A 14,795-nucleotide genomic window follows, 5' to 3' on the forward strand; every position below is an offset into this window, starting at 1 on the left:
CTTTTCGAAATTACAACTGAAAATACAGATAAAGAAGAAGAAAATAAATTATTAATTTTCTTTTATATTTTCGTCATTATGTCTTTCATTTTTTTTCAATTTATATATTATTATGGTATTTTCACTGTATCAGATATTTATACAATAAAAACTGTTGTTTTATTTATTTTTAAATTCATCTATTTTTAGACATTTGGTCATTTAATTAGGATGTGTCAGGAGTCCTTGATGGACATCAATGTGTGTGTGTGTGTGTGTGTGTGTGTGTGTGTGTGTAACTATTAATATTCATCTAAATGTGTCATTATGAAGCATCATTTGTTCACACAGAAAAACCAAACTCGGCTCTTTTATTTTGAAGGCACCTATACTCCACTTCCTCCCTCCTGTCGGGCTGCTTTCATGACTGTCTTCCTGTCCACCCAGAGAGACACACAGACAGACAGACAGACAGACAGACAAAGAGTAACTGAGTACTTTTACTCAAGTACTTTTTGAGACTCAGGACTTTCTCCCTGTGCGGCTCCTGTCCTCCTTCATCTCTCAGAGAAAGATGAACTCTTCCACATTTATCTGACAGCTTCAGTAACTGAACACATTCAGATTATTGATACGAAATATGATCAATAATCAATGATGATGTGTTACTAAAGATGAATAAAGTTCAAATTCTTCTGCATCACTGCAGACGGATGATGATGTCACTGATGATGTCGCTGAGATATTTTAGTGCATGGCTCAGTTTGTGACATCATCTCAGAGAGACTTTAACCCTTCATTTGTTTCTGTTTCAATGTTTAAAAATAAATTAATTAATAATAAGAATCTGAAATATTTGATCGACCCCTGCGGTGAAAAATGATGACTCATTCCAGTCACTCTGAAAATTATAGAAAGTAGAAATAAATAAATAGAAAATAAAATAAGCTATGGAAGAAAACTGTGTGCATTGTACACCAGTTTTCAACCCCAAATATTGGAAATATAAAATATATCTAAAATTTAAAATATTTTTTATATAAAATACACTGCGTTAGAGCTGGGTGACAAAACAATAACAATCGCATTTAACTTTTCCTCGACTGAAATATGAGATGTGATACCACAGAGTGTTGATAGCTCTCATTCTCCATCAGTGTCTCCACTAGTGTCTCCGCCAGTGTCTCCAAATGTCCGCTCCGTTGTCATTGTCCGCCAGTGTCTCTGTGTGTGTGTGACGGGGACATGATGAGAGGTTGAGGTTCACGTCTCAACGATGTGTCGTTCAAAGGTTTATTGTAATTCAGGAGGTATGAGATGTTGAGGACTGATGAATGGATTAAGTGCGATGAAGGACATCTTCTGATTTTCCTGGAGGTTGGGTAGAGGGAGACTCAGTGTGGAGGTTCTGTCTCGGCGTGTGTCCACCTGAGCTGATTTCAAGCCCCCAGACGTAGCTAAAACAAGACAAAAAAGAGGTCAAGTCAAGTCAATTTGCTTTATAAAGCCCATCATCACAAATCACAGTTTGCCTCAGAGGGCTTTATAGCATATGACATCCCTGAAAAACTCACCCAAAAAAACACTGTAACAGGGGTAAAAAAAAACTGTAGAAACCTCAGGAGGAGCGACTGAGGAGGGATCCCTCTTCCAGGAAGGACAGATGTGCAAAAGATGTTGTAAATTACAATTAAATAACAAAAGGAAAGAGAAAGAGAGAGAGAAAGAGAGAGGGAAAGGGGGAGATGCAACAGCAATAATGGGAACAATAGCATGTCATATAACAATACTGATAGGTGTAAAATTACTAAATGCACTCTGACAGCATGTGACGTTACATGCAAATACTGTAGATGTCGATAAGAGTCCCATGCATATATTGATAGTGGAGGCATGACTCATAATAACGGCAGTAGAAGGTGGTGTTGAGCAGGATCACGGTATCTGCGGCGTGAGAGGTGTGAGACGGGTTGAATAAGGAGGAACAAGCTGGGTTGAACTTTGGCTCAATGGAGGTCATTAAGATTGCTGCGAATGTAAGAGCAATATGCCTGAGATGATCAGCAGCTAAGGATCTGCACAGATTGATCCAATGTGCTCAGTTTAGCAGCCGTGGATGTTGCACCAATACAGAAAAAATGGCTTGATTAGTGTTCTGAAGTTACGCCTGAAATGTGGAGGAGTTTGTAAAAATGTCTCTGGTACTACGCGTTTCCGGTGAGAACGAATGGGTGTTGAGGTGATGCGCTGGCTGAGCCGTGGCATTTGGTATTTGGCTCATATGGGCTGAGACAGGAGTCAAGGCAGAAAATGTTGATGGGAAAAGAAACTCCCGTCTGGCTTGCTTTGCGTCTTTGAAAGCGTGAATGTGAGGGAGTCAGAAGTGTGAATGGTGAGGTCAGATCGGCTGGGATGGCAAGACGGATCGCAGGCAGAGGAAGTAAAGGCAAATTCTGTGAATTTTAAGAAGCCAAAGAAAGCAGACAAGAACATGGACTCGAGGGTCAAGTCGACCATGGGGGACGGGTAGCCTGTACCGATGCAAAGGGTGAGAGTAGGCGAGAGATGACACGCTATACTGTGTTTTTTATGCGATTTGGGTGAAATGCTAAACTGTGACTTTTATTATGCAATTTTCAACTACATGTGATACTTTAACTTCTTCATGTGATTTTGGACAACATGCAATACTTTGACTTTTCAATGCTATTTATGACAACATACTGCCCTGTTAAAAAAAACCCCCAGCTTGACCAGTTTGAGGTGGTTAAGCTGGTCAACTACTAGTCCTACTAGGTTGTGATGGTCACTCTAGCTGGTTTATCTGTTGAACTTCCTGTAAAAAATTGAGACCAAATCCATGTCCTTGAGAGATAACAGTGTCATGAGGAGGAAGTATGAAAAGCAAAGGGCATAAATCCGTCAAGTCTTCTGTCACGTGTTATATGTAAAGATAAATGTGCACAGCTTGACTAGCTGGTCAAAGACCAGCTAAAACCATATTATGTTGATATTGGTTTTAGCTGTTTTTTGAGGGTCGTGATCCAGTTCTTGAGGTGACTTATTCATCACATTTTTTGGACAAAAGCAGGGAAAATAAATGCAAATAACCACAGCAGAGACTTCCTGTAGTGCTGATAATCATGCTTTATTAAATCAATAATTGGAGAAAAGCTCAAGGAGGCTGCGAAAATAGTCAACGCTACAGCTAACTTCAATCAAACCAAAGTGCAAGGCGACTCGCAAGACCACACTTCTCTCCGTCCTTGATGATCCCAGTGACAGTTGCTTTCAGCTGCTTGGGGGCGCCCAGCTTGACTGACAGGTGAACTTCTAAAAACTAACACACAAACACACTGCAGACCTCCAAGAGACAGCTCTGCCTCTGCAAACAAGCACAGGATGGACTCTAGTTTTATGTGATTGGCCAGGTTGATGGAACGACTGAAGAGTCCGTGCGAGTGGTCGCTTGCCAGAAGCGGAGCACAAAACAAAAAGAAACGCTTGTGCTCAGGGAGTGCAGGCCGCTCGCACTGTGAGCATGTCATCGAAATGGCGGTATGACATAATCAGTCGGAGCACGAGGTCCAGTCGTCCTGCTTACATGAGGGTAACTGCAAACAGCACTCAGGATCTCAAGCTCTGGTTACAATGCACCGCGGTGCGTTCATAGTTTTGTCTCTGATTGAGTTAACATCAACAGGGAGCCTCTCTACCTGCTGAGGCAATCTTAGACTTCAACTTATCGTTGAGGCACAGAGTTTAGTTTCTCAGTTTAACAGGGTATTCGTTCCTACTGGAACTTTCTCCTGTTAAACCACATTTAGTTTCATTTTGTTTCAGTTAATATTATTGTCATAAATAACAATGCATACATTTCCCATAACCGTTAAATTCGGCTATATACATTATGTACATGTCACAGAAAAGTGGTTCAAAAATCCTAAGTCATAGTTATCCAATATGGCACATTTTATAACAACTTTAGACTTTAGTCTAGTTTGGCATAAATTAATGTCAAGATTGGTACAAAAATAGTTCATATTTACAAGAACAGAAATCCAGATCTTGATCAAGTCGATTATTTCGCTCAATAATTAAATAAAAAGGCATGGAAGTAGGGAAGAGGGGAAGAGTGAAAGATTAGATTTTTTTTTTTGTTTTGTGTTTTTTACGCTGATCGAATGCTAATGTGAACAGTCGCTGTGTCGGATCCGAGCTCGTTAGACAGCTTCAGGGTGTAGGTTCCAGCGTCTTCCTCCTTCACCCCGGTGATGATGAGGGTGGTAAGGTCCTCTGTAGTGTCGATGTGGAAGCGTCCGCCAGCAGTCACCTCGATGGTTCTGCCGCTGCGGGACCACTCGATGTGTTTTGCGTCACCAGAAAAGGCACATGTGACTGTCAGGATTTTGCCCGGCTCGATGCTGATGTCTTCTGGCAGAGCCTCAATCCTTGGAGCAGAACCTGGAAACCGCAGGATATGTACATCAGTGCACAGAGTTCTGAAAATCCAAATGCCACTGGCCACAACATTTCACAACAGAATGGCTAGGGAATTGAATGCAAAATTTTGATTTTCAAAATCAGGTATAAACTAGAATTAGTTAGAACTAGAGTTAGGGCCAAAAACATCTTTCATGAGGGTGCAGTGACCTTGACCTTTGATCACCAAATTCTAATCAGACCAAGTGGACATTTTTGCTAAATTTGAAGAAATTCCCTTCTTGAGATATTGCATTAATGTGAATGGGACAGACAACCCTTGAAACGTTATGAATAAAAATGCTATACGACCTTCTGCATCCAGTTTATTATCTGTAGCTGTTCAGTTCACACTAAATGTCTTTGTTGTCTCTGAAAATGAATCTTAATTTTAATCTTAATTTGGAAGCGACAAAATGACAGCAACGTTTTTTGTTTTTTTTAATGCCACAAACTCTGAAATCCAAATGTTTTACAGATTTCATGACTAATCATACCAATGGCTCTGAATGAGGACCCCTCCATGTGGGACGACATCTCCGCCAGACTGCTGGAGCTCATGGCGTATGTTTCAGATGCCACGGAGGACATGCTGGACATGGACATGGTCTCAAACTTCATCTCAGCTGCCATGCTGCTGAAGGAGCTGGACTCCATCATGGATGACATCATTGCCTGCTGGGCGGAGGAAGAGAAAGACGAGGACTCCTCCATCATGTGCATTTCTTTCTTCATCATCATGGATGAGCTCACAGACGATGACGACTCCTTGTGACTCATCTTCATGGATCCTGAGGATGGAGACAGAAATGGTAAATCTTCACAGTTAGGGCTATGACAGGGTTTACTTTATTCAGCATGAAACTGGACTAAATCTGCTTGGGTACTTGAGGCAGGAGCTCACCTTTAAGTGCCAGTTGCTGCTCGCGGTAGGCCGTGACCTTCATGCGTATGGACTGGAACACCTGTCCGGTGAAGGAGAAGGAGGATTTGGATACCCCTCCCTCTGATGTCATCTCACAGATGTACTCTCCCTGATCGCTGTCTGCCAAATCATGGATGAGAAGGCTGCAGGAGCCCTCAGAGTAGTGCATCTCAAAGCGACTGCTCTGCAAGAGCCTCCTTCCATTGACGTACCACACCACCTCCCTGACGCTGCTCTCACAGACACAGGACATCCTCACCGAGCCTTCACTGGCCTCGGCTTTAAGCTGACTCAGGACTTTAGGAGGTTTCGGGATTGGGGATTTGACAGTCGGTGGAGACACAACCCTCTTGGGGGACATGATAGGAGGAGGAGACTTCATCCTAGGAGGTGATTTGATTCCTTCGGGCTCGGGGGACTTCAAGGCCCTTGGTGATTTGATGCCTGCGGGTTCTGGGGACTTGATTCCCTTTGGCGTTTTGATTCCTGCAGGTTCTGGAGATTTGACACCTCTAAGTGATTTGAGTCCTGCGGGTTCTGGAGATTTGATGCCACGGGGTGATTTGATTTCCTCAGGTTCGGGTGACTTCACACTCTCCGGAGTCTTGAGTGGTGGTGGTGGTGACTTGACCTTGGGTTCAGGTGATTTTATACCCCGTGGTGACCTGATTCCCTCAGGTTCAGGAGATTTGACACCTGGAGCTGGTGATTTTATGCCTGGTGCTGGAGAGGGTGCAGCTGGCTCAGGAGACTTGATGCTCCTTGGAGATTTAATTCCCTCTGGTTCAGGAGATTTCATACCCAGCGTTGGTGACTTCATACCCGACGTTGGTGACTTCACACCCGGCGCTGGTGACTTCACACCTGGCGTCGGTGACTTCACACCAGGTGCTGGTGACTTCACACCCGGAGCAGGAGACGTTGGTTCAGGAGATTTCACGCTTGGAGTGGGTGATTTAACCGAAGGCTCGGGGGACTTGACACTGGGGACAGAAGAAGTTACTGAAGGAGCAGGTGATGTGACTGAAGGCTCTGGTGACTTCACACTGGGAGTGGGTGACTTTACAGATGGCTCAGGGGATTTGACAGCCTTGACCTCCTCTTTAGGAGCTGCTTTGCGGATGGTCAAGGTGAAGTGAGCCTCCTGTCTGCCTGCTGAGTTCTCTACCACCACCGTGTAACTGCCCTCATCGGAGGCCATCACAGAGGAGATCTCCAGGCTGGACTTGTACTGGGTGGTGGTGACGTGGATGCGGTGAGACGAGACGATGGTTCTGCTCTCGTGCATCCATGTTACAGTGGATGCAGGCTCCCCATCGATATCACAGGAGAATCTGGCGGTCCCCCCCTCTGAAACTGTCATAGACTGGGGCTTGGTGAGGATTCTGGCAGGAAGAGAAGGCTTCACCTTGGTGACAGCAACTTCCTCAGAAACAGCAGCTGAAGATGACTTCAGTTTAGATTCAGACGTGGTGTGTTTGCCAGTCAGAGAGAACTTTTCAGATGAGTAGGAGGAATCAGATGACAGGTATTCAGCGGAGGCAAACTTGATGGATGAATCATACCTCTCAGCAGAAGAGTACCTCTCAGCAGAGGAGTATCTCTCAGCAGAGGAGTACCTCTCAGCAGAGGAGGGAGCATACCTTTCCCGTGTGACAACCTCATGTGTCTCCGTTAGCTTAGACTTGCTCTCTTCCACTGCAAAGTGGCTCTCAGAAGCATAGCCAGCTTTAAAGTGGGTGGTGTGATAATGGTCAATGCGAAGCATTTCAGGGACGTGTCCTTTGGGAGCATCCTCATCCCTGCGGCGAGAGGCGAAGGTAGTGTAGCCACCACCTGACACATCAAGGGTGGCATAGTCAGAAGCTTCTCCCTTAGAGTTGGAGCATTCACAGCGGTAAGTGCCACTGTCCTCCTCCTGGCAGTCCAGGATAGTGATGGACAAAACACCACTCATGTTGGTGAAGATGTATTTCTCACTGCTTTCAGAGATCGCGTTTCCATTGTGGAACCACCTGACCTCGGCCTCTGGCTTGCTTTGGATGTTCAGGGTGAATTTTGTGTCTTGGCCAATTGGGATGCGATGAGAGCGCATCCTGATTGTCACACGGGGAGCATGGTCCAGGCTGAAGGGTGTCTGGCTAACCACCTGATATTTCCTCTCTGCCTTCAGAGCAGCCTTTCTGGCCTCGTAGCGAGACATGATGTCGAAGCGGGCAGACCGCTCAAACCTCGAGGAAGAGCGCGATGATCTCTCAACGGACCTGATGGGGCTGGGAGAGCGGGGACGGGTCCTCTCGGGGGTAGGGGACCTCCTTCCCACAATCTCTCCCTCTGTTTCCACAGGCATGGCGCGTGATGGTCTGATCAGCTCTGAGACTGGACGCATGAGTTCAATGTATGTGGGAGAAAGTGACCTTCTCCTCCTCATATATTGTGAAACAGTGCGTTTCTTCTTTGTCTCAGTAATCTCGGCAGCCTCGTGCCTGACCTCCTGCCTCCTCTCTTCACGTTCAACGGCACGTCGCTCAACACGAACAGGGCTGCCAGTAGGTGAGGCAGAAAAGCCGAGCTCCAGTTCATCCTCCAGCATCATCTTCTCTTCCTCTGTTCTCCTCATGGAAAGATAGTCGTCCACGGGCATCAGCAGCTCCTCGTCGCTGAGGTCTCCCAGAGATCTTCTTCTTGATCTGAAGGAGACTTCAGATTCAAGAGAAGGTGAACGGCGAGCAGGTCTGACAGTCTCCAAGTCATCCAGAGTGAGTTTTGGAATACGCCATCTTGGCCTGTACTGGTCGGTGATTCTTGGGAGGGGCATGACGTAGAACTGCTCCCACCTAGAAAGGCGTATACGCCTCTGCCTCTTCTGCACAATCCTCTCCATCCTCTCTGGAATCTCATACTGGTCTCTCAGTTTCCTGTACCACTTCATGTCAGAGAGAGGCACAAATTGTTTAATAGCTTTGTCCTCATCCAGAGCTTTGGGATCATGAGTCACAGGCTCAGGGATTTCATACGGCATGAAGATCCTCCTCTCCTCCTCCAGCTTCTTAGTTTCAGACTTCTCCACTGTGATGTCGAACTCGCCTTCAACGTTCTTAGTGCTCACTGCAGGCTTGTACATCTCTGCAGCATAACTGAGTGCCTCCTGGGCTGTGGGGTTGAAAGGTACAAGTTCCTCGGTGGCAGCAATTTTCATGGCCATCTTGTTGGTCTTTTCAATTTGTTTCTGTATGTGTTTGTATTTCTCCTCCTCGCTCTTGTACTCTCTCCTGGTGTAGGTGAGGCGGTCCACCTTAAGTGTAGCCTGGCAGCTTGCAGAGCCAGCGGAGTTGGTTGCTGTAACCTTGTACACACCAGAGTCCTCGAGCAGAGTATCTCTGATGTGCAGGACATGGTAGTCAATGTCCTCCTGTATGACAACCACCTTGGGACCAAACTGCAGCGCATGACCATCTTTTTCCCATTTCAGAGTAGGAGTTGGGATTCCTGAGACTCTGAGCTCAAAGCGGACGCTATGTCCCTCAACGCAATCAACATTAGCCAGCAGACGCTTGAACATGGGCCTCATAGTTTCCTCGGTTACAGGATGAGGTGTCACAGTGAGACGGGCCTTGCAGCTGTCTTCTCCAAACTTGTTGTGGGCCATGACGGTGTATTCAGCATCATCATTTTTATCCACGTTGTGGATCATCAGCTGGTACAGACCCTTATCGCTTGTGAACGTGTACTTGGTGTCATCTTCACCTGGTTTGATTCTCTCGCCATTCTTCAGCCATGTGACATGAGGCTCCGGGTGCACAGTAATGGTGACACCAAAGCGCACATCTTCTCCAATGTAGGCAGTGCGATTGTAGAGAGGCAAAGTGAACTCTGGCGGTCTCTGTAGGAGTTTTGTCTTGTCAACTCTTCTCCTCAGTTTCTTGACAGAGCGGCTGATGTAGTACTCTCTGATGCTCCTCACTGTCTCAACAAAGAGCTCTCCGTAAGCACTGTCCTCTCCATCATCACTCACCACCTTGCATCTGTACACACCATCGTCACTCTCTTCAATGTCCTTTACGTAGATGCTAGCAAAACCATTGCTGTAAGAGATTTCATACTTAGTGCTTGCATGTAGCTGACGGTTGCCATGGTACCATGTCACCTGAGTACTCTTGTCAAAGTTGGTGATACTGCAGGTAAATCTGGCATGGCCACCTTCTTCAGCTGAGCCATGCATGACTGGACCAGTGCGGAGACCACGGTATTCTGTTCCAATCTTCACTTTACCAACAGCCAATCCTCTCTGGTTCTTGAAGGCGCCACCATAGGCCACACGAGCTGATGATACAATGGTATCTACTCTCTTCACCAGGGTCTGGTAGTACCTTCTGTGTCTCAGTGTCCTGATGGTCTTGTTGTTGACATTCTCGATCTTCATCTTGAGCCATGGATGCTCGAGAGCTTCGTGGGCTGTCATACGGAGCTTCCTGTCCTTGACTAAAAGTCTGTCCACAAAGTCCATAGCCTCCAGGCTGATGTCATTAAATGCTTCACTGTCAAAGATGTACTCACAGCTGGAGATGTTCTCAATCATCTTTGTAGTGGACTCTGCAGCAAACGGATTAAGGCCACTGAGCAAAACATAGGCCATTACACCAACAGACCACATATCAGTGGCTGTTGTGACCAGGTCGTGACGGTGGATCTCAGGGGCGCAGTACTCCGGAGCAGAGAACGGCATCCTAATGTTTTCTCCTGGCACCAGCAGCCTACACTGGCCCATCTCAATTATCTTGATGATGGTGCTTTTTCTTGTGGTGTAGACAATGTTGTCTGGGCGGATATCAAAGTGAGCAAAGTTGTGGCTATGCAAGAACTTGAGGGCAGAGCAGACTTGTCTCAGGTAGCGAACAATCTCCTGCTCTGTGAGCTCGAAGTTGCTGGTGCCTAGGCGCTCAAAGATGTCAACTCCAGAAATGAATTCAAAGATAAGGATGATCTCCTCCATGCTTTCAAAGTATTCATGTAGATAGATGATGTTCTTGTGCCTTGCTACATTCAGGGCTTCAATTTCTCTGAGAACCAGTTCACGATCAGTTCCTTTGACCCTGATGAACTTGGCCATGAAGGTCTTCTTTGTGGCAATCTCCGTACAGCGGTGGACAACTCCAAACTGGCAACGAGCGAGTTCCTCAGAGATGATGTACTTGGAGGACAGCTCCTTTACCTTGTAGAACAGAGCCTCCTCTTTGGTGACTTCCCTGGCCTCATCCACTTCCTCGTCATAGTTCCTAATCACAGACTTGTCTTCCTTTGTGGTGATGGGCTCAGTTGGCTGAGAAGGATGGCTCAGGCCAAACTGGTTTTCCGCAATGACGCGGAACTGGTACTTGGTCTTTCCGAATATGTTGATGATGGTAATGCTGCAGTCAGTGGTCTGTCCTGCACGGATCCACCTGTCAGCAGTGGTGGGACACTTCTCCACGATGTAGCTTATGATGTCACTTCCACCGTCATTGGCAGGGGGCTCCCAGGTCAAGGTGATGGAGTCCCGAGCAATGTCACTGACAGCCAATGCCTTTGGAGGATCAGGTATGTCGGCAATGTTCACCTCAATGGTTTGCTTGTCCGTTCCGAACCTGTTCTTTGCAGTAATGATGTAGTAGCCAGTATCTCTCCTCTCCACTCCCTTCTGGAACACCAGGGAAGTGAAAGATCTGGTGGTGATGACTTGGTAATAAGGAGAGTTGGAGAGGATCTCCTGACCCTTCTGCCAAATGACTGCTGGCTCAGGCTTGCCAGAGATGGGGATCTTGATGGTGATGTGATCACCACGGACAGCATGGACTGCTCCCATTCCCTGGAGCTCCAATGGCAGGTGGATCTTAGCAGGAACTGGAATTCAAATAATAAAAAACATTAGTTTGATATTCATTCATTTTTTTTCAATTTAAGGAATTAAAGGTGTAGAGGACATCACTTGACAATAAAAAAGCACTAATTAATTAGCAATATCAACGGTATATCATTACCTTCCACCTCTAGGTTGGCTGTTGTAGAGATGGATCCTGAGGAGTTGGTTGCTCTAACTTGGTAAACTGTTGCATCATTCTCATCAGCAGCAGTGATGACCAGCTGGTAGTAGCCTCCCTTGAACTCCAAGGCTTTGATCTTGGTGCCATCTGCCTGGATCTCCTTTCCACTGCGGTACCATTTCACCAAAGGCTTGGGATGTCCCACCACCTTGTCATAGGAAAAGTAACCAAGTTAAGTAATGCTTGTGCTGATGAACTTGACAGGATTCAAAGAAACTTGTGTCAATCTTCTCATTTGACTTATGTTACATATCTAGATCTTCATAAATACAGACATTGCAAGCGATCCCTTCTAAGCAAATGCAGTTAGAATAAAGTACCTTGGTGACAAACGTGGCATTGGCGTGGTATTTGACAATCATATCCCTGATCTCCTCCCTGAACGCGGGAGCCCGAGGAGCCTGGTCGGACTTGGGGATGATAGGCGCTGAAATCTCACTCCAGTCGCTCTCACCACCCATGTTCTCACACTTGACACGGAACTCATACTCGAAGCCCTCGATCAAGGCCGTGACCTCAAAGCTGGTCTCCACAATCTTCTTACTGGTTACTGACATCCACTTGTTCTGCTTCTTCTCACGTTTCTCCAGGTAGTAGGCGGTGATTTTAGCTCCGCCGTCGCTGCTTGGAGGTTTCCAGCAGACGACGCAGGAGTCCTTGGTCGAGCTGATAATGAAGGGCTGTTGTGGAATGCCAGGTTTTTCTGAGAAATAAATAGGTAATGTTACTGTAGTGCTCTACATATTTGTAAAGTAAGCCCTGCCTGTGCAATGAAGCTAAAGAGCCAAAACTGGCAAACAACTTACCAAATGGACTCTTGATGATGACAACTGATGGGATCTCCAGAGACTCACTGACTCCATACTGGTTCTGGGCAGAGACTCTGAAGTAGTAGCCAGCGTTCTCGATCAGGTTGGGAACACGGCAAGTGGTGCCAGAGATGGAGGAGGACACCAGCTGCCACTGCTCGCCTTCTTTGGCCTCACGTTTCTCCACGATGTAGTTAGTAATCATGGAGCCTCCGTCGTCCTTAGGCACCTTCCAGCTAATGATTACTGAGCTCTTCAGCAAAGCTTCAATAATAACAGGGCCCTCAGGGATGCATGGTTTATCTGGACAAAAATACAGAAAGTGGAATAAGTAATAGTTCTTGTTTATACAAATACAAAGTAATAGTTAAGTAATTTCTTTTTATACAAAGTCGTTTTTATTTGTTGCTTGACACTACAATATTTAATTACTAATATTTACCAAAAATACAAACTCAGTTCTTTGGCGTTACCTTGGATTTCAACTCGAAGCACGGTGTCGATGGTTCCATACACATTGCTGAGCTGCACCTTGTAACGGCCAGCATTGGTCTTCCTCTGAGCGTTCCTCACCACAAGGTGGGTGTAGCTTTCAGTGTTTTCAATAATAACATTCTCGGATGCGTTCAGCGGCTTCTTGCCATAGAACCACATGATCTGTGGGATGGGACGTCCGATGTAGACGACATGGAGGCGGAGGCTGGTGCCAGCTCCGGCGTAGTACTTTTCCTTCAGAGGGAAGCCGGGGTGGAACTGTGGTGCTGCCTGCAGACGCAGTTTGCCACTGGTCTCGATCTCTCCAGCTTCATTGATGGCCCTGCAGGTGTACAAGCCCTCGTCTTCCTGTTCGTCTGTCAGGATGCTGAGGGAGTGGTTCCGGCCATCTGAGCTCATTTTGTACTTACGGCTCTGGATCAGTTCCTTGCCGTAGCGGTACCACTTGATCTCAGGCAGAGGTCTGCCAATGATGCCACAGGTGAGGGTACCGGACTCGCCAAGCTTGGTGGTTACATCTTGGATCTCTTCCTTCAAAGCCGGAGCCTCACCAACTGCAGAAACATAAGCAACGTTTTATAGGCTTTTTACTATTTGCTGTAAAATACACATTGTTACAATCCTGATGCTGCAACCTCAGAGCATACCGTATAAAAGTCTACAGAAAACATTTTAGTTCAACTAACACAACGTTTTAAAGAAACTACACATAAATAGTTATCAGGCGGATAAAGTCATTGTGTTTGATGGGATTCAAATTCTGTAGCAGCTCACCACTCAGTTTGGTCTTGATGCCCATGGGTGTGCGGCGAGGTCGGCTGAGTCCAGTCTCATTCTCGGCGAAGACTCTAAACTCGTACTCAGTTGCCTCCATCAAGCCGCCCATGGTGAACTGACGATCCTTGGAGCGCTCCTTGTTGCATTTCTTCCAGGCACTTTCTCCAGCCTGCCTGAACTCAATCCAGTAGCCCAGAATCTCCTTGCCGCCGTCATGCTCTGGCCTGAGCCAGTGGATGGTGATACAGTCCTTGGTGATGGAGATGATGTCGATCTCTCCTGGTTGGCTGGGTTTGTCTTTAAGGAGACAGACAGGAGGAGATTAATACTCATGGAGAAACTTTGATTTTTTTTTTTTTTTTGGTTTTGTGTACTTCTGCTTATCAATGTATTCATGCGAAAATAGTTTTCATACTACAAAAACTCACCAAATGGATCTTTGCAGACCACAGACTCTGAAACAGGACCAGGCTCGCTCTGCCCAATGTCGTTCTGAGCCACCACTCTGAACATGTACTCTGCATCGGGGATGAGACCAGTGACATTGTACATGGTGGTAGTGATGTGAGTCTTGTTGTGTCGAACCCACTTCTCTGTCGACACCTCTCTCCTTTCCACGTAGTATCCTGTAACGCGGGAGCCTCCGTCATCCCGGGGCCGGGCCCAGGACAGAGACACTGTGGTCTTGGTAATATCCATGATCTCTGGTGGGTTGCTTGGAGGTTCTGGGGCGCCTGGAGGTAAAGCAAATTTTTGTTTTATAATGTAACTTTTGACAAATATCAGTTGGGATTGGACTTCAAGAAAAAAAACAGAAAAAATACTCACAAAGTGGTGTTTTCGGTGTGACAGCTTCATCAGACTTGAGAGATCTGCTGACACCAAACTGGTTCTCAGCAGAAATCCTGAAGTGGTACTGCACGTTCTCCTTCAGACCCTTCACCACCAGAGAGGTTTCGGTCACCCTGGAGTCGACTGTATACCAGGCAGCCTTGGGTACCTCCCGCCTCTCAACGATGTATCCCAGAACGTCAGAGCCGCCATCATCTGATGGTGTCCTCCAGCTGACCCGCACTGATCTGGCCTGAATGTCGTCAAACTCCAGAGGGCCTTCCGGGGCGTCAGGGCGCCCAATAACCTTCACCTGGCGGGAAAAAATAAATACAGAAAGTTTAGCTCCAACCATTCCAAACAAATTTGTTTTAGTTTAATTTCTGATACTGAAGTATCCTCTAGATGAGCCTCTCA

At 46.4% G+C, this 14,795-nt stretch overlaps 1 protein-coding gene across 1 annotated transcript in view; it reads right to left on the minus strand.

Moving 5' to 3' along the window:
- Positions 1-3,108: 3,108 nt before the first annotated feature.
- The window catches only part of LOC121949594 (titin-like), a 240,933-nt gene continuing 229,246 nt past the window's right edge, over positions 3,109-14,795 (minus strand). The window contains 10 exon segments of the mRNA XM_042495327.1: positions 3,109-4,443; positions 4,959-5,252; positions 5,366-11,266; positions 11,404-11,614; positions 11,787-12,169; positions 12,273-12,578; positions 12,749-13,324; positions 13,545-13,844; positions 13,976-14,281; positions 14,376-14,691. Of these exon segments, the coding sequence (XP_042351261.1) occupies positions 4,151-4,443; positions 4,959-5,252; positions 5,366-11,266; positions 11,404-11,614; positions 11,787-12,169; positions 12,273-12,578; positions 12,749-13,324; positions 13,545-13,844; positions 13,976-14,281; positions 14,376-14,691 (8,886 nt within the window). The 3' untranslated portion in view covers positions 3,109-4,150.

This window comes from Plectropomus leopardus, chromosome 10, assembly GCF_008729295.1.
Source record: "Plectropomus leopardus isolate mb chromosome 10, YSFRI_Pleo_2.0, whole genome shotgun sequence".
Classification (NCBI taxonomy): domain Eukaryota; kingdom Metazoa; phylum Chordata; class Actinopteri; order Perciformes; family Serranidae; genus Plectropomus; species Plectropomus leopardus.